Genomic DNA, 24177 nt, shown 5'->3' on the forward strand with positions numbered 1-24177 from the left:
GAAATGTGTTGTCATTTTATCACATTTTTAAACACCTTCTCGGTGGTCATTTACAGTTACCTATTAAATTGTCCTGATGACCACCATTAAAACACTCTCTGTCATCTAGTGAATTTGTTTCAGCCTCAACTTCAGCATCAGACACCTGTCCTTGACTATAGTTTGATCACTGTGAGCTTGCAAACGGCTCCAACTAACTGCACACTCTTGAAGCAGTGTGTGTCCCATTCAGGAATGTAAACAGACCCACTGGTAAGCAGTTCTCTGTATTCCTTTGACCATCCACCAATGGCGGATTCAATCACAATAGCCAAATCATACCCTTCATCATTATTATTGGCAGAACATAATTTCATGAACAGCACAGAAAATGCTCAAAATATTCTAATTTGTTTTCTGTCTTTACCTTACTAATTTGGTATTATCATCAACAACACTAATTACAAGTACATGTCTAACATCCGGAAACCGGGCGAATAAGCAAGCACTGTTGCTGTTATCCCAGCTTATCTTTTACAAAACATCATCTGCAAATCTCTTCAAAGTGAGATCTTCAGAGCAGAGCTGTTTACAGCATTTGCTCTCTTCTGTCTCACTATTTATTTACTTATTTATTTTCCCGGACTGTTCCGTTACTCTTCATAAAGTGTAACAATTTGTACATCATTATTTTCATTACAACTGGTTTGAAGCCTTTTTTCCTTCCATCACATTATTGTCTCAGTCTTATCTCTACTGTTTCCCCAAAACAGATTATATTACTCAGTCCGTAAATTACACAGACAACCATTATAGCTACTTGCTTCTTTAATCTTATTTTCTTAACATTAATAAAATAAAACAGATATATCATCATTTCAATCATTATTTTATCAAAATCTAGAATTGTTCCCCATTCTGCTTAAAACATTCTTCATATCATGTTAATCCCTGTCAATCATACAATGCCTTATTTTATTCTAAAACTTTTCATATCATTTAAACTTCCATAAATTCTATCAGACCATGTCTATTTTCATCACATATAGTTTTCTACTATATTTCTCCTTTCTTTTCCCTACATGCCAGTTCCTTCATTATCCTCTCCTTTCTTTTCTCAAACATGCCAGTTCCTTCATTATCTAACCAGTACATGATTGTTTGAACAATCCCCACACACACATGTTGAACGCAGCCACAACAACCTTTTGTCCCGCTGCCCTGTTCCACTGATTCTCGCACACTCTTAGTCTATTTGTGCTCATGGTAGCTCATGATCATGGTATTTTCTCAGTTTTTTTTTTTCTAAAACATACATTTTCCCCCATACTTTCCTAGTTCTACAGAAAACCGGTGTATCAAATTTCGCAAGCTTGCTTTTGAGACATCCCCATACTGGCTGCTTCTCTGTTCTCTGTGGATTTCTCTTCAACGCGCGTTTTCTTTAATCTGTTAGGCGTCCCCAACAAATCTGATTCTTTTCTTTTAACCCAAATCAGTCGGGTTGCACTATTAGTGCCCTCCTAATTATGGTTTACCAAAAAAATTCTGGTTCCCCCTAATTAGCCTCAGCACCCAAAAACAATTTGCTCCGTGGTGGAACAACTAATTTTCAGGGTACCTATCTGTTTGAAATCTCTTGATCTGTTACAGTTCTCACTTAATCCCAGATAATTTATCTGCTTGAAATTTCTTGTTCTGTTACAGACCTCAATTAATCTCAGATTTTTTCCTCTCGTATCTGTTTGAAATCTCTTGATCTATATATAGATCTCAATTAATCTCAGATTACGTACCACAGAAACAGCCTTCAGCCAATATGGTTCAATTTCACTCTTCTCCCCAATTAAACTGAATTTAATTAACTTACCCAAAAGAAAATAAATTGAACTGTCTCTTACCAGAGATGCTTCTGTTGCCACCTGCGGGTTCTTTAGATTCCAGTGGTCGATTCTCCCGGCCCTGATATCGGTCGGCCCCTCTCTCTCAAGTTTACGAGGTAGAGCTGGAACTTACTTAGTCCAGGTGGCCAAACACCGTCCGATCTCAGGTCCAGGAGGCACGTCCAAGGAATATCACTTCTGACACCAAAACTGTTGTGGCAAAAATTCATCTCAAACAAACATCACTGCGTAAGAGACACTCATAGTCAAATTATATAAAATAGAAGTATTTATTCTTGCAAGAATAGGAGCAGTCTAATACACAGTTGTTACCCTGTGCAGAAGAGTGACACACCCCCAGACAGACTGAACTAGCTTTTATCTTAATTTCAAGGCCTTCTTCCCCCCAGAGCCTTCCTCCCAGTAGTTTTCCATAGACGTCACTAGTTGGCCCAATAAGCCCCCCCCCCTGCACCAAAATGGCCTTCTGACATCTAGGTCAGAGGTCCTGTTCGTCTGTTCTCTGGAGTGTCTCCCTCTTCTGCCTCCCCAGGTACATAAACAGAATCTTCTCTCACTACAAGTGAGACACACATGTGACATTCTTTGAATCATCTATATTTTACTAAAGATCAATGAATATCATTAAAATTGCCACTACAAACGCGTCTGGCAATCGATCGTAGGGCAGAACAGCAGTGAAGCAGTGTCTCGCTCTACAACCAACAACCAAATGTTCCAACCGTATTTGCAGTTCCAGACGTATAATGGCTTGAGACGCGTCTGGCCAACAGTCCGAGTTGTAATTATGAGTTAAATGATGGTTCAGAATAGAATAAAAGAAAGAAATACGGAAAAACAGAAGGAAATACGAAGCTAATAAGAGGCTTAGACAGCCATGACGCAAACAAACTCACAGCAGGCAGCGAGGCAGACAAGAGCAATCGAATAAAGTGAAAAGACATGAAAGTGAGCCCTGATGTAATGGTAGAAAGTAGACAACTGCTATAAAATATTATGTCTTTCCACGAAAGAGGTACATTTATCTTCCAATTATTATTTTTAAAACATTATAGGCACAAATCCCATGTTTCTTTAGCAAGAACTATTAATTTGATCAATGACAATTATCTAACATGATATTAACATTAAAATATACAATACTGCCATGTTTTGACACCAACTTTTAGATTGATATTTATTTTAGTAAAACATTTTAATTATTAATGGCCGTTCACACTAGACTTTTCCTTAATGGACGGCTCTATGAAGGAGCTCTTTCTATTGCATGATGGGAAGACAAGAGAATAATCTCAATCCATTGTCTCAGTTTTTACATGATTTTACTCAGGATTGCTCCTGTCTGCCTCGCTGCCTGCTGTGAGTTTGTTTGCTTCTAGGCTGTAAGCTCTGTCTAAGCTTCGTATTTCTTTCTGTTTTGAACCATCATTTACTTTCATTTCTAGTTGTTTATACTACTAAATACAGCTTACCCAACATCTCAGATTCGCCTTACATCGCTAGCTTCCGTTATTGTTAGCACAACACGCTAGTAACTCGCTAGCCTGTTAACGCGCCACCCGTGCACTGTTATTTATTTATTTTTCTCTCGCGCGGCCGCACCTTCGAGTTCATAAAAAGCCCAGGTGAGTAAGAATCGGTCAACAAACACGGTGAGTAATGTCTTGTCCTGTTCTTGTCACCTGCACTTCATGTCACATGTTTAGTATAGCCTTCTCTGTCTGCAATATAGGATTTACAGGTGCTGGTCATATAATTAGAATATCATCAAAAAGTTGGTTCATTTCAGTAATTCCATTCAAAAAGTGAAACTTGTATAATGTACACATTCATTCCGCACAGACTGATTTATTTCAAGTTTTCATTCCTTTTAATTTTGATGATTATAACTGACAACTAATGAAAAACCCAAAATCAGTATCTTAGAAAATTTTAATATTGCGAAAAGGTTCAATATTGAAGACACCTGGTGCCACTCTAATCAGCTAATTAACTCAAAACACCTGCAAAGTCCTTTAAATGGTCTCTCAGTCTAGTTCTGTAGGCTACACAATCATGGGGTAGACTGCTGACTTGACAGCTGTCCAAAAGACGGCCATTGACATCTTGCACTAGGAGGGCAAGACACAAAAGGTCATTGCTAAAGAGGCTGGCTGTTCACAGAGCTCTGTGTCCAAGCACATTAATAGAGAGGCGAAGGGAAGGAAAAGATGTGGTAGAAAAAAAGTGTCCAAGCAATAGGGATAACCGCACACTGGAGAGGATTGTGAAACAAAACCCATTAAAAAATGTGGGGGAGATTCACAAAGGCTGCATTTACACTGCAGGTCTTGATGCCCAAATCCAATTTTCTGACTATTTCCGATTTTTTTGACGACCCACTTACATCATCTTTTAAAAGTGACCCGTATCCGATTTTTGCATTTACACCATACACTGCTGAAACTACCAAATGTAGACGTTCTGACCCGGAAAAGGAAGTAAAACCACACGAAATACAGGGCTCTAGAGTGCGACCAAAATTTGTAAGGGTGTGACTACATTTTTTCCAAGGTCGCACCGGTGCACCTAACGTCCTCGCGTCCGCTGCCAAGTTTCCACGAGCGAAGCGCTTGTTCTCCTTTGTCGGAACTCACAGCACACTCATGGTTGGATCATATCGTGGTCTAAACCAATCATGGTTGGATCATATCGTGGTCTAAACCAATCAGAGACAGAGATAGGGCGGGTCTTTGCCTCTGATTGGCTGTGGTAGGCCTACACTGCTCCGTGCTGTGTGACTGAAATTGCGACCTGAGCACCAGAGAATCAGTTACGGCAATCAGCATCAGCAAAAGAAACGCAAGAAAACAGACGACGAACAATGAAAAGAAATAGACCCATAGAGTTTTTTCTTTTAGAAAAGTAGGCCTGTTTCCCCCAACACTCTCCCCGGTAGGGATGGGTACCGAAACCCGGTATTCAACTTCTGAAAGACCGCTGTATCGATCAGCTCGGACGTGATCGGTTCTGATGTCGGTAACTTACTGGAGAAATTAAGAAAATACACATACTATTTATTATTACTATAAAGACGTTATTTAAAAAAAGAATTTATCTTGCGAGCCTTTTCTGTGTATAATAATATTACACCATTTTTGCTATTCGCAGTCAGAGAGAGAGAGAGAGAGAGAGAGAGAGAGAGAGAGAGAGAGAGAGAGAGAGAGAGAGAGAGAGAGAGAGAGAGAGAGAGAGATCTCTCACGCGGAGCCACAGCGCGCAAAACACGACAGCTCTGCTTAATGAGTGACGGCGCAGAACTAAACATTCAAACGTAGCCTGGTTACACTTTAGGTCTGTGAAATTAGTCTGATTTTGTTTTAGATTTCGGCTTCCAAAGATTATAAAAAATATATATTGAGGTAAAACCATTAAAAACTATACAGACACATTCGGTCTGGCGCAGCTTCCTTCCATTCGCAGCAGTGCGCTGTCACTTCTCCCTAAAACTCAAACTTAACGACAGAATCAGCTCGTGATTGTTGTAAAATGCAGTCCAGCTACTGTTGCTAAATTGCGGGACGCGTTTAATAATAAAAAGAGCTATTAAAAGCACAAAAGTCTGCACAAGAGATGCTGTTCCCAAGGCGACACGCGCTCTAAAAACAGAACGTAACGAGACAAGCAAATTATACTTTGGGTTTCATGTGCGTGTCTAAACTATCAAATGTACACAAAAATATGTCAAAATGACCGGCTTGTATTCACAGCTCTTGAATTAATAACTTCAGCTTTAATAAGCATTATCTATCTATGATAAAATATGCAGTGTTATTTTACATTTGATTACTTTATTAGATTTCTTTTTAGACCATACTTGAACAGTAGCTAATGTTAGTAGACCTTCCTGAAATTAAAGCACTGTGTAGGCCTATATAATGTGCATCTTTGTTTAATTGTTTATCTTTGTTTATAAAACAAAAATAACCGATAAGAATACTGTTAAAGTACCGGATCGCTAAGGAGTATCGGTAAGAGTAGTAATACCGTTAAAACCTTATGGATACCCATCCCTACTCCCCGGTCAATGCTCCGACAACAGCCCAGACATGGAGCTACTTCAGCCACCCGTCTCCCCAGTCCCTGTAAGATGCCAAGCCCTGGTCCTTCCTCGGTGAGCCTACCGAGCCTGAGCTAGAGACTCAAAATAGTTAGTTTGGCAGCTCAGTGAAGCACAAAAATTTTTTTGGGATACAATATAATTGTGCTTCAAATTAAACAAAAGTATTTACCTACACCTTATTCTTGTTTAAAATCATTTACATAATATATATATGCATGTATATGGAGCATGATAAAAAGCTGAGCTTGAAATTGTGGCGTTAAAGGCGACGTGAGCCGAGGAAACATTTGGGTGCACCTAAATTTTGTGCTGGTGCACCTAAATAAAAAAGTTAGGCGCACCAGTGCAACCAAGGCAAAAAGTTAGTCTGGAGCCCTGAAATACAATGGATGCAGATGTGAATAAAATTATCCCTTCGGCCTTCGACTTCCTGTTCAGCCTTCGACTTCCTGTTCAGCTACTGTTCGGACGCTATTGCTTACTGGTCCGCGCTTTGCTCTACCACTTTTTTTATTTCTTAATCGCTCTATTGCTTCTATATTTTTAAATTTTCTCTCCTTTTATCACCTAATTTTAACTTCAACAAATCAGCACAGTGCTCAAACGCTTGATTACTACAAAAAAGCAGAATTCTTTTCTCCGACCAGCCTCCCACTGAAAGCTTACATTCCGGGGAAGGGAAAACACAACTGCAAAAGGATAAGAGAAAATGCCTCTTCTGGAATCTACTTGCTGCACTAACTGCCAGAGACTTTCACAAAGGATTGCAGTTCTTGAAACAAAGTTACTTGTGGGACCACCAAACCAGACGGAACACTAGGGCTGTGTATTGGCAAGAATCTGGCGATACGATACGTATCACGATACATGGGTCACGATTCAATATATCGCGATATATTCCGATACTGTGCATAATGCGATATATTGCGATTTTTTTTTTAAAGTAGGACTATCATTTTAGAAAAAAGTATTATTTGAAAAAAGACATGATGTGCATAAAAGTCAAACAAGTTTACTTTAGGTAAACAACAATTCAGTACAAGCAAAATCAAACTGCCAGTTTGGGACTGTGCTCACAGGTTCTTGGTGAACACATTTTTATATGCTCAAGTAGGCCATAATAAACTAAAATAAATACAGACCCTGTCACAATACATAAAAAAAGAAATCTGAAAAATCACACAATCTCAAAAAAGAAAAGACATTGTTATGTCAATAAAAAAAAGTGCTTGCACTATTCCTAGTACACAACATGTACCCTAGTACATCCAACATGTTTTGTGTTGCAAAAACACTAACACGATTCCTAAAGGAAACATTGAAGAACTTAATGTAAATTGTCAGAAAATACACAGCCCCTGACTGCAATGCATATGCATAACAGGCTAATGCATAACAAAGGCTAATGCATAACATAAGGTGCAATCTGAGGTGCAGGATCCAACACATAACACTTAGTGTTATAAAAACACGATTCCTAAAGGAAACATTTAGGAATGTAACACTAATTATTAAATCAATGAAAAGGGAAGCTTATTTAATCTTAAGGTTTTTGTGGAGGAAAACCAGCTGATCAACATGCTCAGGCTTTAAGACACTTCTCTGTGCATTAACAATATCTCCCGCGGAGGAGAAAACTCTCTCCGAAGGGACACTTGTACCGGGAATGCAAAGAAAGCGCTTTGCTACTTTGGATAGGTGAGGGTACTCGTGCTCATGGAACTTCCACCAACTGAGAGGATTCTCTGGAAGTGGCAAAGGGGGTTCTTCCCTAAAACGTTGAACTTCAGCTGTTGCAGTGTAATGTGCAGATTTTGGCGTTGCATTATTTTTGGTAGAGGCAAAAGTAGGTCCAAGCAAGTCTGCCAAAGCACATGAGCTCCTTGGTCTCTTGTTGGGGGACTGGGTGGATACAGGGCCATTTGGCTGATCAACCTCCTCTGACCGACCAGTTTCCTCCATTGGACTTTCTACCTCCCCTTGCTGCTGAAAACATCAAATCAAACTAGTATTAGTTTACAGTAAATTTATGTACACCAACACTAAATCGTATCTTAGCCCAAGTGATTTGTGATTCTTTATTTAAACATTTTTAAATGTACAAATGTACAACAAAGCCCAAGATCCACGCATAATCATAAAATATTGAGATGAAACTTAATAAATTAAAATGAAATAATAAATAAAGTGACAAGAAAAATAAAATAAAACTATGATCAAAATTCATCCTATTTTTGTACATAGATTCAAGTCCAATTAAATGGAGATTATATTACTATTTATTTACACTTTAGGCCTTATGCGATCATATATTATTTCCTAATAATATTTAATAATATTTAAACATAATATTTTCCTTTGTGTGTATTTGATGTATTTATTTTTACTTACATTCTGTTGCTTGGTGAGGTCATCCACCACAGCATCAGTTATTTTGAAGTAGACATCATTGGCCTCTGCCTCGGAGAGAAAGGGTAGATCCTTAAACCTAGGATCAAGAGCTGATGCCATTCGCAGTGTATCCTGTTCATCAGCATATCTCTTTCCCAGATCTTTTGCTATAGCAGCCTTGATACTCTTCACGGTTTGTGTGTCATCCAGGTGTTCTTCTGTGCCTATGACAAGCTTTGCATAAAGTGGTGCAATGAGGGAAACAGTAGGCATGCTCTCCTCTGACATCACTAAGGTAGCATCCTTCATGGGCTTGAGTGCCTTGAGTACTGCTTCAGCACATGTGATGTCAGCATCAGTCAGTGTGAATATATCCTTCTCACTCTTGCGGACCTCTGTTGAAAGGAGTGCTGCACAGATGGCTGGCTGCTGCTCTAAAAATCTGTCCACCATATCATACGAGCTGTTCCACCTTGTAACAACGTCTGTGATTAGTCTGTGCTTTGGTAGCTTGAGCAGGTCCTGATTTTGTTTAAGCTGGTGGCTAGCTATGGTGCTGCGTCTGAAAAATGCAGTGACGCGTCTGACCCTGCCGAGTAGTCGATCCACTGATGGCACTTTCAGCGCTTTCTGTGAGGCGAGGTTAAGACTGTGTGCAAAACACCGTATGTGGCTCATGTCGGCAAGTTCAGCTGCCACATGCATATTAGCGGCATTATCCGTAACTAAGACGGGATCTTTTATGTCCAGACGCCACTCAGCAACGGCCTCTTTCAGTACGGCAGCGATGTTTTCTCCGGTATGGCTGTCGTACATCGCTCTCGTCTGCAGTACACAGGATTCCAGCTTCCATTCGTCAGTTATGTGATGAACCATAATAGTCACATATGACTCAGTCGCCCTAGACGTCCAAGCGTCACATGTCAAGGCAACCTTCTCAGCTAAAGCTAGACATTCCAGCACGTTTGTTTTAACCTCCTTGTAAAGATTGGGCACAGCGATATCAGTGATGTGTTGCCGGGACGGTATAGTGTAACGAGGCTCCATTGTTTGCACCATATAACGGAAACCTTCGTTTTCAACCACACTGAGCGGACGCATGTCTTTACAAATGAAATAAACTACCGACTGGGTTATTTTGGTTGCACGAGTTGAAGTCGTTGGTAATTTGTGCGTTTGAACTTGAGCAAGGGTGAGTTGTGAGGGGTCGACTCGTTTAGCTTGCTGTTCGCTTAACTGAGTGTCTGAATGGTGTCTTGCTAACCTCGAATTCGTGGTATTACCAGAGTACTTAATCTTTCCCAGACACAGTTTACAAACCGCATGGTTCTTGTCGATATCTGTAGAGCCCTCTTTACTCTGGAAACCAAAATAATTCCACACTTCAGCACGGAATGCAGCAGGAGCCGGTCTTACGCGGGGTTCAGCCATAGCTATGTTTTTAGCTTTTAGCAAAAAGTTAGACGCGGTTAGGCGAGAGACTAGTGGTGCGTCTCAGCATAGCCATCTAGTGGTAGGGATTTTAAACACAACATAAACTTGAACCATGAATATTTTTGCACGTAAACTAAAAAAAAAAATCGATATTGCGTTTTTGAAAATCGATACAGTATTGCCAAGTAAAATATCGCGTTACTTAAGTGTATCGATTTTTTCTTACACCCCTACGGAACACACAACAGAGCTTCGTCATGGACGCCCTCAGCATACAGCCGGTGAGTCCCATGAATCTAGTGCTCCAATACAGGGCATACTGAGTGTAGAGAAACAAGCCGATCGACTTACAAATCGATGGCACAAACAGGGAGCGAGACTAGTGTTGTCAAAAAACTCGGTACTTCGGTACCAAGTCGGTACTAAAGAAAATTAACGGTTACGGTACCAGCTTTTCTAGGTACCGAGTACCGGGTTAATCCGGTTCTTGATGCGCTGTCCGAAAGGTGCAGAGTTGCGTCCTCTTCATAAAAACACTGAGACATGGCGACCGGCGGCGCTGCTAATGCGTTGGCTCTGAATCCACTTGTTGACAAGAAATGAGGAAAGAGCCACATATGGAAATATGTTGAATTAGGCTAATGTCACGTTGCCATAAAGGGCCGTTCACACTTTCACATAGCACGTTTTTTGCGCGTGCAAATTTCAAATGTGAAAGCGCGCTCATAATAGAAGCGACGTGCGAGCTTGTTTTTCCAGGCGCGTCACTGTTTATGGTTGCATAGCGGGGACACGCGAGAGCGAGCGCTTGTGGAGAGAAGGAGAAAGCGGTGCAAACTGCGCTCTCCGTGATGACGAGGAAGTATCAGCAAAGAATTAATTGATTTCTAGCCCTTGCATTAGAAATCAGCTACAGGGTTCTCAAGTTTTGAAGACAGGCAAAAGTGACATTTTTGGCAGTTTTGGATTAAATAAACATAGGCTACAGTTTGTCAAATAAAACATGTTTTATCTCCTGTATAGTTTGGTAACACTACAATAAGATACCATTCATTAACATTACTTAATGTGTTAACATCAACACATTGAGTGAACAATATATTTTTACAACATTAATTAATGTTTGTGAATGTTATTTAATACAAACACTTGATTCTTCATGTTTGTTCACTTCATTCATTGTGCATTAAATAATGTTAACAGATAAAACTTTTGATTTTAAAAATGTATTAGTATATTTTTAAATTGAACCACTGTGGCGCAGTGGTTCATGTAGGTTGTCTACAAACCGGAAGGTTGGTGGTTCAATCCCCGGTTCCACCTGACCAAGTGTCGAGGTGTCCAGGAGCAAGACACCTAACCCCAGCTGCTCCCGACGAGCTGGATGGCGCCTTGCATGGCTGCCTTCGCCCGTCGGTGTATGAATGAGTGAGTGAATGGGTGAATGCGAGGCAAAATGTAAAGCGCTTTGGTGGCCATTGGGTCTGTGAAAGCGCTATATAAATGCAGTCCATTTACCATTTAAATTAACCCCAAGGAGAATAATTGCTATGTATATAACTATGGTGGTTTATTGTTAGGTAATTTTATCTAATGTTATCTAACAAATAGAATCTTATTGTAAAGTGTTTTTAATTTTATCTAATGTTATCTAACAAATAGAATCTTATTGTAAAGTGTTTTTAATACTACAGTTTCCATCTTTGTAACTGTGATATACACTTTAATATATGTAAATTTTTATCTAAATTAAGCTTTGGTACCGAAATTGGTACCGAGAACCGTGGATTTTCACTGGTATTGGTACCGAATACTGAAATTTTGGTACCGTGACAACACTAAGCGAGACCCAAAGGCACTCGAGACATCAGATTGTCACGAGCATCACATATTGCTGCAGTAGCATCCTCTACCCCAGATACGGCTCTGACAAGGATTGCAAACACTGGTCTACTACCACCGCCTACACATCTTGAGAACAGATTTGAAGTATTAATGAATGAGGAATCCCTGAACGTGATGAATGTGATCGAACACAGACTGAATCAGCCAGTAGCCAACACTGCTAACTGGCGCTCAAGGTCGAGCAGACAGCGGCACTCAGCTCAGAGCGCAGCCGAGCCCAGGACTCTGATAGTGGGTGACTCCATAATCAGAAACATTATTAGCAGGGATACAACTACGTGCTGCCTTCCACAAGCAACCACTTCTGATGTAAATAGGGAACTTCAGAACATTCTGATGAAACATAAGACTGCAAATCGACTCATCATTCATGCGGGGAAGAATGATATTCATAAAGAGCAGTCAGAACTCCTTAAGAAGGATTTCAATGAACTTTTTGAAACACTTAAAAGACTGAAAGTATAAAGACCTGCAATATAAAAGGAGTGAACTTCATTGACAACTTCAATCTTTTCTGGAGTCAGAGGCAACTGTTTCAACAGGATGGGCTCCACCCAAACAAAATTGGTTCAAGAGTGCTAAAGGACAACATCTACTTCTCCCTCAATCATCCTTCTGCAGTGTGTGCCAATCCACTCAACCCGAATGGCACACACACACCTGGACACAGTATGAATGACCACAGGACTTCACTTCTGCACCTGAATGGACATGCAGTTGACGCATCACACAAGGACAATGATAACACCACTCAGCCACAACAACCTCTGCTCACGGACACAATCTCAGCAGAGCCCCGCCCACAGAGCTCACCACAGACAGACCGGGACATATTAGCGCTGCTCCAAGATTCAGCTCCCAAGGACGACTTTCTGGAAAACAGTGAGGGAAACCAGGACAGCATATTACAGCCTCCGATAACACCAGAGCAACAGCCCCTCTCACAAGACACGTTATCCCTCTCTCCAGCAACTCCACTTCTGTGCTTCTCAGAGAAAATGGAACAACTGGTGTTTGCTGGAACCAAACTATTCCACTCTTTTGCTGCAAGCCCCCAGATGTCAACCAAAAAACTGCAGGCCCAACAACCACCAAAGCCTGCGGGCCCAGCCCCTCCTCCTCCTCCTGTGAGAGCTCTTCGGCCTCTGCCACAGCGCCAGGGCTCACACCCTCCTCGAGCGGCTCGAGGTGAACCAAAAACAACTGATACCAGCTCTCAGTGATATGTGTCGGGTCCCCGCTATGATAACAGTAACTTTCTTAAATGTTTACAAAACAAGCGGGAACCCAGTGTGCCTGAATCTTTCTCTGTTGCTGTTCAATTACATGATAGAAAATCTAAGGCCTTCAAAAGCCGTACAGCAAACCCATCTAATCTGGTGCCTATTACACGCCAAACTAAGATCGCTGTGGGGACAAAAAGTAAGATAAGTTAAGTTAGCACTTTTAAACATCCGCTCACTTAAAAATAAATCACTTCTAGTCAACGACTTAACCACATACAACCTGGACTTTATGTTTCTAAATGAAACTTGGCTAGAAGACAGCTGCAGTGCAACAGTCCTCAATTAATCATCCCCTCCTAACTTTACTTTTATGAGTGTCTGCAGAGCGGGTAAGAGAGGCGGAGGCTTAGCTGCTCTTTTTAAAGATGTCTATCAATGTAAGCAAATATCATTTGGGAATTACCCGTCTTTCGAATATCTGGGTATTGTGTTAAAAGGTGCTCCACGTATTTTACTTATCATTATTTACAGGCCTCCAAAATACTCTCCAGCCTTTGCTGAGGACTTTACAGAACTGCTATCAACAATTTCCTCTGAGTTTGACTGTTTTGCCATTGCTGGAGATTTTAACATTCACATAGATAATGCAGAAACCAATATGGCAAAAGAAATCAAAACTGTTTTCAAAACTTTTGATCTGACTCAGCATGTACATGGACGCACACATAATCGTGGACACACTCTACATTTACTTATCAGTAAGGGTCTACACATCTCATCAATTGTTATTAAGGATGTAGCACTGTCTGATCATTTCTCTATTTTCTTTGATATATTGATCTCTCCTGCCATTGAAGCTAGATCTGTGTCTGTCAAGAAGAGATGCTTAAATGAGAACATTAGTGTGCTATTTATGAAGGCTATATCTTTAAAACCAAGCATATCTGCTGACTCTGTTGATTTTCTCCTTGAATCTTTTAACTCAAAAATTAAAAGTGTAATTGATGATATTGCTCCTGTGAAAGTCAGGAAAAATAGTGGTCGACAAAAAGCACCTTGGAGAAACTCAACAGCTGTGCAAAACATGAAAAGACAATGCAGAAAAACAGAGCGCATGTGGCGGAAGACAAAACTTGTAGTCCATTATTACATCTACAAAGACAGCATCCATGCTTTTAATATGGAACTAGGCAAAGCTAGACAGACTTCTTCTCGAATATTATAAACATCAACTTAAACAACACACGCACTCTTTTTGCTACTGTAGAGAGTAGAGCTGGGTTTCGATTCAAATTTCAAGAATCGATTCGATTCCGATTCTCAAGATCTTGAATCGATTATCATTATTCGATTCGATCCGATCCGATCTGATCCGATTTTCGAGATTTAGATATGAGTTTTTTTGTTTTTTTTCCAGCTGTTACCTGAATTACAGGACTGTAGTTATGCAACATATTGATACTATTAGGCTATTATAGACATTTAACTGCTTGTTTTGAACTTCATGCATGTTGAATGTTAAACAAGTTCATAATGATAACAAACAAGAATGTTTATCGTGGTGATGTGTATACAGAGGCTTCGCACAGACAGTGAATGAGAGAGATCGGCAGAGCGCGTGCGGATTACCTGCGTCTGTCTTTGAAGTCATATGTATTCGTGAAAAAGGTTGCCATGTCAAAGGAAAGCGAAATATTTGTCGTATCATCCTTTTAACGTTCACGTCACGGGTATTTTTACCATAAATGCGCGTCAGGAGCAGCGCTGGTCAGCATTCCACAGCGCGAGGAAGCCGCGGGGAAATAAAATCAGCGAGTCACGCATTGAATCAATGCCATATTGGTCTCTAATAAGTGAAGCATCAGCTTCAGCGTTACCCATGCGACGCATTGCTGCTCAGCTGAGCCTTGAAAAGTGGAACTCAAAGTTAAAAATAATTAACACCTTGTTTCATTACATCTCTTTTAATGAGTCAGCTTTTTTGAACGTGTTCGTTGAATGAACGAATGACTCACTCAAAGCCCGTTGTTGTAACAGTGTGCGCGCTGAGTGAAAGCCTTTCAATGCGCATACAGGGATCTCCCAGTCGCGGCAAGTTAAAGTTCCTATTATTAAATCGATCCTCTGAGTTACGGATCGATCTTTAGAAATTAATATGAAAATCGATTCAGAATTGGTGAATCGATTTTTTCAACACAGCCCTAGTAGAGAGACTGACAAACCCCCCAAGCCAGATTCCCAATGAAATGCTCTCAGACAGCAAGTGCAGTGAGTTTGCTTCTTTCTTCTCTGAGAAAATCAATAATATCAGAAAGGTGATCAGCTCATCCTTGAGTTGCGCTGGGGTCAAACCGATCAGACCACTACCTGAAAAAGTAGTTACTATGTCTGTTTTCGAAGAAATTGATGGCAAAATTTTGGAAGAAACCGTACAGCACCTTAAAACATCAACCTGCGCCCTTGACGCACTTCCCACTTCTTTTTTCAAAAGTGTGTTAAACAGTTTAGAAGCAGATCTCATAAAAGTGGTAAATGCCTCACTTCTCTCTGGGAGTTTTCCAAACTCCCTGAAAACTGCAGTTGTCAAGCCCCTCCTGAAAAAGAGCAATCTGGATAAGACCACCTTAAGCAATTATAGACCGATCTCAAATCTTCCTTTCATAGGCAAGATCATTGAAAAAGTTGTCTTCAATCAGCTGAACAAATTCTTAAGCTTGAATGGATACTTTGACAATTTTCAATCTGGTTTCCGATCGCATCACAGCACAGAGACAGCACTCATAAAGATAATAAACGATATTCGCTTAAATACTGATACAGGGAAATTATCAGTGCTGGTACTACTCGACCTCAGTGCTGCATTTGACACTGTCGATCACAACATACTTCTTGACAGGCTGGAAAACTGGGTGGGGCTTTCTGGGATAGTCCTAAAATGGTTCAGGTCATACTTAGAAGGGAGAGGTTATTATGTGAGTATAGGAGACCATAAGTCTGAGTGGACATCCATGACTTGCGGAGTCCCTCAAGGCTCAATTCTTGCACCACTCCTGTTCAACCTGTATATGCTCCCAATGAGCCAAATAATGAGAAAGAACCGAATCTCTTACCACAGCTATGCAGACGACACACAGCTCTACTTAGCCCTATCGCCTAACGACTACAGCCCCATTGACTCCCTGTGCCAATGCATTGATGAAGTAAACGGTTGGGTGTGCCAAAACTTTCTTCAGTTAAACAAAGACAAAACTGCAGTCATTGCGTTTGGAAACAAAGATGAAGTTCTCAAGGTAAATGCAATCAAGTCAGGAATCTTGGTGTGTCTCTAGAGTCAGATCTTAGTTTCAGAAGTCATGTCAAAGCAATAACTAAATCAGCATACTATCATTTGAAAAATATTGCAAGAATTAGATGCTTTGTTTCCAGTCAAGACCAGCAGGGTGGATTATTGTAATGGACTCCTCACTGGCCTTCCTAAAAAGACCATAAGACAGTTGCAGCTCATACAGAACGCTGCTGCCCGGATTCTGAGCAGAACCAGAAAATATGAACATATCACACCAGTCCTCAGGTCTTTACACTGGCTCCCAGTTACATTTAGGATTGATTTTAAAGTATTATTACTGGTATATATCATTCAATGGCCTAGGACCTCAATATATTGCAGATATGCTCACTGAATATAAACCCAACAGATCACTCAGATCATTAGGATCACATCAGCTAGAAATACCAAGGGTTCACTCTAAGCAAGGAGAGTCTGCTTTTAGCTATTATGCCAGCCGCAGCTGGAACCAGCTTCCAGAGGAGATCAGATGTGCTCCTACAGTAGTCACTTTCAAATCCAAACTCAAAACACATCTGTTTAGCTATGCATTTACTGAATGAGCACTGTGCTACTGTTCGTCCGACTGTTTTTACTGTACTTTATTTTATTTTTTTATTTTAAACTGTTTTAATTATTCTTATTTGTTTTGATTATTTTATTTTCTCCTTTGTAAAGCACTTTGAATTACCATTGTGTATGAAATGTGCTATATAAATAAAGTTGCCTTGCCTTGCCTATATCTCGGCAGCACTATAACTTGTCAATTTTTTAATGACATCATTGCACTTATTTCTTCTCATTCTTTTGATGCGTGTAGCTCATTTTTGGGATAATTTTACCTCAATTTTTACATAGGGCACCTTTAACGCATTATAGTCCTTCACGTCTACTGCGATCTCAAAATTCCGGCCAGTTGATAATACCTAGAATATCTAAATCGACTGCTGGCGGTAGATCCTTTTCCTATTTAGCACCAAAACTTTGGAACAGTCTTCCCAACATTGTCCGGGAAGCAGACACACTCTGTCAGTTCAAAGCTAGATTAAAGACACATCCCTTTGACCTAGCATACACATAACACACTATAGACTTCTATAATTCAATGTTAGGCTGCATAGATTAGGTCAGCCGGAACTGGGAACACTTCCCTTAAATCCTGATGTACTCGTTACATCATAATAAGGATGGTATCTACACTAATTTAGTGTCTTTGTTCATCCCGAGGTTTTCCTGCAGCCTGTTTCTAACATGAATGTTCTTCAGCATCATGAATGAATGAGGAATAAACACCAACCTCTTTGTTCTTCAGGATCTTCAGTGTGTTTCATTCTGCAGGTTCTGGATCACTCGTGATCACTGTCCTCTTTAATAAACTCAGTCTTGGCAGATTTCAGCTCTTCCTGATGCTTTCATGCTCGTCTTCACTTGCAGCGGATGGGAATTTACAGCATTTATTGGTGAATTACTGTGGGAGGAGCTTCACTGATGATGTGATTGCAGTGGGAGGAGCTTCACTGATGATGTAATTGCAGAGGGAGGAGCTTCACTGGTGATGAATTCCAGCGTGGGAGGAGCTGATCTGCCAAAATCAAAAATATAAATTACTGAGTTTTGTTTTTATAAGAAATGACACTTCTAAGCATTTATGTCTGTCTATAGATAGATCTATTCATCGTACAGTAACTGAGGCCAATTCATTCATTATTTTTATTGCTAATCCTAACATTATTCTGCTTCTTCATTAAAATACAGGTATCTAGAAATATAGAAAAGAATATAAATAATATAAATTATTCCAAATATAAATAATGGTAAGAAAAACAGTTAAAATCGTAAACAGAAATAAACTTATAGTAGCCAACAAATCCCCTCAGTCTGCTGACAGTGACACCAATGAAATGAGCTTTAAGTGACAATTTTCAGGAGATCTGAAGACATCAGCATAATAAATGAGGTGAAAACAGGAACTATTGTCATGAAATAAAGAGTGTTTTCAGCAGATCTGTTAATATTGATGATCCTCAGACTATCAACACTCATTCAACAAGCCATTCAGGATCATCAGCAGATCATCTCACTTTATTCTGAGTGTTTGCTGTTAGAAACACATTATTTGAGTATATATAAAATATATGTTTGGGATATAAAAGCCTATAAAACTACTGCTATACTGAAAGGCAATACTCTTATTTCTCACAATATGACATGGATAAAACATAAATAATATAAAAACAAATCAATAATGACACTTATCTTCATAAACAACTACAGATAAATAATTACAGCAGCATAATATGACCAAATTAATCTAAATATAGCTAGTTTGATCTTATGATAGCTACATTAATCACTATAAAGTAGTTAGATCATTAAAATAATACCAGAAACTGTTAATTATTATAAAACTTTTAAAAAATAAAGAGCACCACAAAGCACTATTGTTCCAAGAGTAAAACGCTTTTCATATTAGTATTGACTAATGTCTCACGTGGCTCATCATAGGCTCAATGTAAAGCATTTAGCATTATCTGTTCCAGTATGGCACTTGTGATCGATTCACATTAATTCCCCTCACAGATCTTAAACTTTGACTTTTGACTTGACGAAACAAACACACGTATAAAAGCACACACAATCTCTCCGGTCTGACTGAACTCCACATATTCTCCTCAGGCTCGCTGCTGCTGCACTAAATGTGTATTTCAGGAGGAAGACGCCAGAAAAGACGCAAGTATCGCTGTGATCGATGAAAACAATACAGAAATGAGTCTGTCGCTTAATCAAACTGTATAAAGTGTGTGTGATGGTTGTGTAAAGATGAGAAATACCGTGAACTGCTCTCCTCAGAAGACCCCTCGCTGCAGCCTGTAGTTTTGGTGACGTCATATACGCATGCGCAGTACCGATCTCTGGTTATAATTCGCATGCGCTGGTCTTAAGTGACATGTATGCTCAATATTGTACTGAGATTATGTTCTCTAACCTGTATAGTAGTACTGTTAAATAGTTATAAGTAATTATTGATGAATAAGTCATTATTTACAGAAATGGGATGCTTAAGTTATCCAAGTTTCACTTTACATAGGCTACATGCAAAATAGTTTATTTTACAACATTTTAAATCACATGATTTTTAAACCTAAATTTGATAGATTAATAGCATGTCCTCACCACAAGTATTTGTTTTTTAATGCGTGTATATAGAGCATTTTAAAATAAAGCCATTTTATTTTATTCAGGTCATATTTGCTGTTAAGTGGAAGCAAAAATGTGTCAAGCCTAATTGTCACTGTAATTTTAAAGGTACAATACAATAAGGTCTGTAAACATCTTAAAATACCAGTACACATTCAAGGGAAAATGCAAAAATAATAACAGCATCAAGAAAATAAATCTTGTCAGATGTAAAAAAAAAAAAAGTGCTTAATGATATTTTGCCTGGTAAAACTTCCTTCTTTACAGTTTTTCTCAAATGCTAAAACACTAAACCCTATTGTCTGAACCAAATGCTCAGTTGCCTGAACCCACTGATTGAATCAATCACTCTTTTGGCAAAACCATAAGCACTTTTCACCTGTTTAGACACAACTTGCCAACACATTTTCATTGTGATGCACCCGTGCTGCATAATGGTGAGCACAGGTGACAAAAGTCAAACACAATTAAAGCACAGGTGTCACCACTTGAACACAACAACTCAAAATTGATCACACTTGTGGCTAATGATGTGAGGGAACATATACAGTAAGCCAGTTCAGAGGGCACTGGTTTGTGAGGCTCTACAATGGATAGAAATCTGAGAGGAGGAATTCGTGTGAGAGGAGGTCGAGGTGGTCAGCGAAGACAAAGAACAGTAATATCTGATGAAATCAGAGCTACTGTGATTGACCATGTTCTTGTCCATGGTATGAGGATGAGGGAGGCTGGACAAAGGGTACAACCAAACATCAGTAGATTCACTGTGTCCACCATAATCCGAAGATTTAGAGAAGAGAACAGGTAATTACCTTTTTTTTTACATTATATACAGTATGTAAATGTTGACAGCAATTACTGTATGACATACTATATACTATACCACAGTATACTGTAAGTAAATATATGTTTCAGTACATCACTGTACCAATGTACTGTAGTATTGTAATGGAGGGTTGGTCTAACTGTTGTAGGCCTAGTATTCCATGTATATTTTTTGTAACTCCATGTTCTCTCTTTGTAGAATTGAAAGACCGCCACGTGGGGGTGGGAGGACAGGTATGTTCTCCCCACACCAAGAGACCCTAATTGTTGATATGGTCCGTGAGAACAATGCCATTAAACTGAGTGAAATTCAGCAGAAGATCATTGAGGACCATGTAAATTTTGAGGGTATCAACAGTGTCAGCCTCTCTACTGTTGATCGTGTCCTCAAGCGCAACAGAAACCGCTATACAGAGTCAAAGAGCAAAGATTCCAATATGTACAGGTTGGCATATATCCAGACACATTCAATGTTGATTACTCTAGGTAGTGATTTACTGTAGTGGCCTAAATCACTTTTTCCGTATCACTTACAAAACGATATCTATTTCTACAGAGGGTTTTTCAACTGGATGCAATGGAAAGACCCCATGAATACATCTACATGGATGAAGCTGGGTTTAATCTCACCAAAAGGAGAAGGAGAGGCCGTAATGTGATTGGCCATCGGGCCATTGTTGGTGTTCCTGGGCAGCTTGGGGACAATGTCACATTGTGTGCTGCCATCAGCAATCATGGGGTTGTCCACCATCATGCCAACCTGGGGCCCTACAACACTCACCAGCTCCTCATTTCCCTCAATCACACGCGAGATGCTCTGTTAGGGCAGCAGGAGGAGCATCCCATCTATGGTATTGTTTGGGACAATGTGAGTTTTCACAGAGCCCTCCAGGTTAGAGAGTGGTTCAATATGAACCAAGGTTTTATCAATCTTTGCCTTCCACCGTCCTCCCCTTTCCTAAACCCCATTGAGGGATTCTTCTCCTCATGGCGGTGGAAGGTATATGAACGCCAACCTTACACCAGGGTCAATCTACTGCAAGCCATGGGACTCGCCTGTGGTGGCACAGGTGTGGAGGCATGCCAAGCCTGGATACGGCAAGCCAGGGGTTTTCCCCGTTGCCTGGCCAGACAAAATGTGGCCTGTGACGTGGATGAAGTCCTGTGGCCTGACCCAGTACGGAGACATGATGCTGTGGCTGAGTAATGCACTTATTTGTATATTTTTGTACTTTATTTTTACATGGGCGTACTGTACACAAGTGGCAAACGCATAAGATTTCTGTTTGATTTTACAAGTGCTACGTGTAAATGCACAAGATTTCTGTTTTGTCTTTTTGTACAAGTGCTAAATGCACAGTTTTTTTGTTTTGCAATATGCATTTAGCCTATAGTGAACAATAAACATTTATTTCTCCAGCTTCATGTCCTGAGCATTGTGTTTTCTATTTTTCTACGTAGTGTTTAGTGACTGTTCAGTAGCGTTTTTAATTTTGATTGACTCGGGGCACGATTTGACAACATAGTTCAGTTTTGAGCACAGATTGAACTGTTTTGAGGTGAAAGTTTGGTTTTGCAAGAAGAGTCTGAGGTTTTGTGAATATAGCTTGAAAATTGGGCTTTGTGTTCACAGTTTGGAGAAAAGGAGAGCAGCTTTCAAGAAATGTGTCTTAGCAATCGAGAAAAACTGTAATGGCTATGCTCGTTTTTCCACAGTGATCTGTAGCCTACATAAGGTTCCTGTTAATTTGCTGTTTAGTGTCTGCAAGACATGTCTATGGTATGGAAGCTTGTTTTCGCCACAGAGTGAGAAATAAAAAAGGTAATTGTGACTTCTCACTATTCTGACTTTTTATCTCAGAATTGATATAAAGTCACAATTGCAGGTTATAAATTCAGAATTGCGTGATATAAAGTCGCAATTGTGTGTTATTAAGTCAGATTTGCGTGATATAAAGTCGCAATTGTGTGTTATTAAGTCAGAATTGCGTGATATAAAGTCGCAATTGTGTGTTATGAAGTCAGATTTGCGTGATATAAAGTCGCAATTGCGTGTTAAGTCAGAATTATGAGATATAAACTCGCAATTGGGAGGCTACTTGAAATTCTGACTTTTTTTCTCAGAATTGAATTATATATCGCAATTCTGACCTTATAATACGCAATTGGGAGATTTAAAGTCAGAATTGCATGATATAATGTCGCAATTACGTGTTATAAAGTCAGAATTGTGAGATATTAAACTATACTATTGTAGGGAACTAGGATCAATATAACTCAAAGGGTGATTGAATTACAGTGAATAAGAACCTAATTTACTTGCAAATTATTCAGAATTAATATTTAACACTTTATCAATTATTCGTCCACCAAAAAAAAATTGAGATTAGGGTATTTTATTAATTCTGGACATAATATTATCCCGTGCCCTACGGTAATAATATCATAAAATTATGATCACTGGTTATATGAGCAAGGTAACGAAATCTACAGTTTAAGGCAGAAACTTGTAAGCACACAGCACAAGACACTTTTGTGTAAAATCAACCAAGACTTTGGGTGTGTTAGTTCGAAATCGGCTGGATGTAACCGATCGGCGAGAGTTGCCGCTTGCAGGCGGGGAGGAGCTAATAAGGATTTAGCTATGATAAATATTTAAGACAGAATAAACGTAGGTGATATAAAGCAGAGGAAGAAACATAATACAGAGGATATACATATATGAAGCAACTTCTGGTGATTAGTTCTTATAACTGAGGTAGAAAACCCTAAGAATAGGCTGTAATAACTGTTAAACACAAAAAGAACTCCACAGGATATATAAAACATACATGATACATAAGATATATGTGAGGTAAATACTGGCATTCAATCTAGCAATTGAGACCGTTGTTGGTTAGAAACCACAAGTGGGTTCATTTCAGTCTATTGGTTTTTGGAGACAAAAGTCTCTGGAATTTCCAGCTGCAGAAACGAGGTGTTTAGTTTAAGGTTTGTGGTGATTCCAGGCCCTGATAAATGTCTTAGCGCCCTTCGTTTCCTGATAAGGTCATGGATTTATGCATTGGGGTCACCACAGGGTTTCTTGGCCATTTGCTCTTAAGTTTGCTCTTAAGTTTTGGGAACAAAGAGAAATCTTTTCGTGCTGTCCTGGCATCACTGGTGTGAGATTGGACAGGCACAGAAAGGGAAAGGGGGTGACATCTCCTTTAGCCATCTCGGCACCATGAATGCGTTTTATGACTTACTAATGGTGCAATGGGGAATCGCAATTGAAAAAAAAATGTAGAGAGCACTATAGTACCTTATTCAACTGTTTTCACACAGATTTGTATAAAGTAGAACACACTGACTCTTTTAACATGCAGCCAATTTTCGGGTTATGGTCGGGTTAAGGTCACTATTCGGGTTTCTGAAACATTAGGAATAACCCGTTTACATGCGTGAGCAGAGAGAGTTTCTCCTGTATACATGGAATTGCAATATCCCGATGTAAACGGCGACGCACGGTTAGCGTCTGGACGTACGGACAACCTTAAGACGCACTATGCGTCATTTCCGATTCTTCTTCCTGTGTCCAAAGACAACAGCAGCAGCGCGCGGATAATGAATAGTTCGGGGCAGATAGCGATCGCCTGTGTTTGCGCTTTGGTGCTGGTACTGACCTCGCTCCAAAAGTATGCTGTGCTGCGTCTCGCCACGTTTACTTCCGGTATACTGCACGCGGGTTTGTGTATGCGCCGAGAAGTTCCTCTACTCAAAAGACCAAGATTCCTTGCGAATAGAACATGCGCAGAACACAAATCACTATGGGGATATGCCGATGCGCGTTTACATGACCAAAAATTCGGGTTAGAAAAGGGGTACCCCAGGTATCATATCCCGGTT

General features: G+C 39.8%; 2 protein-coding genes across 3 annotated transcripts in view; both read right to left on the bottom strand.

The window, feature by feature from the left end:
• Positions 1–17624, bottom strand: part of LOC130105970 (zinc finger protein 721-like) — a 31953-nt gene extending 14329 nt beyond the window's left edge. The window contains exon 1 of the mRNA XM_056272161.1: positions 17564–17624. Coding sequence (XP_056128136.1) covers positions 17564–17597 — 34 coding nt within the window. The 5' untranslated portion in view covers positions 17598–17624. The remainder of the gene's footprint in view (positions 1–17563) is intronic.
• Positions 1–24177, bottom strand: part of LOC130105976 (zinc finger protein 436-like) — a 274724-nt gene that overhangs the window by 70022 nt on the left and 180525 nt on the right. The gene's annotated exons all lie outside the window — the stretch shown is intronic.

Source organism: Rhinichthys klamathensis, unplaced genomic scaffold (assembly GCF_029890125.1).
Source record: "Rhinichthys klamathensis goyatoka isolate OS25496 unplaced genomic scaffold, OSU_Roscu_1.1 h1tg000331l_1, whole genome shotgun sequence".
Lineage (NCBI taxonomy): Eukaryota > Metazoa > Chordata > Actinopteri > Cypriniformes > Leuciscidae > Rhinichthys > Rhinichthys klamathensis.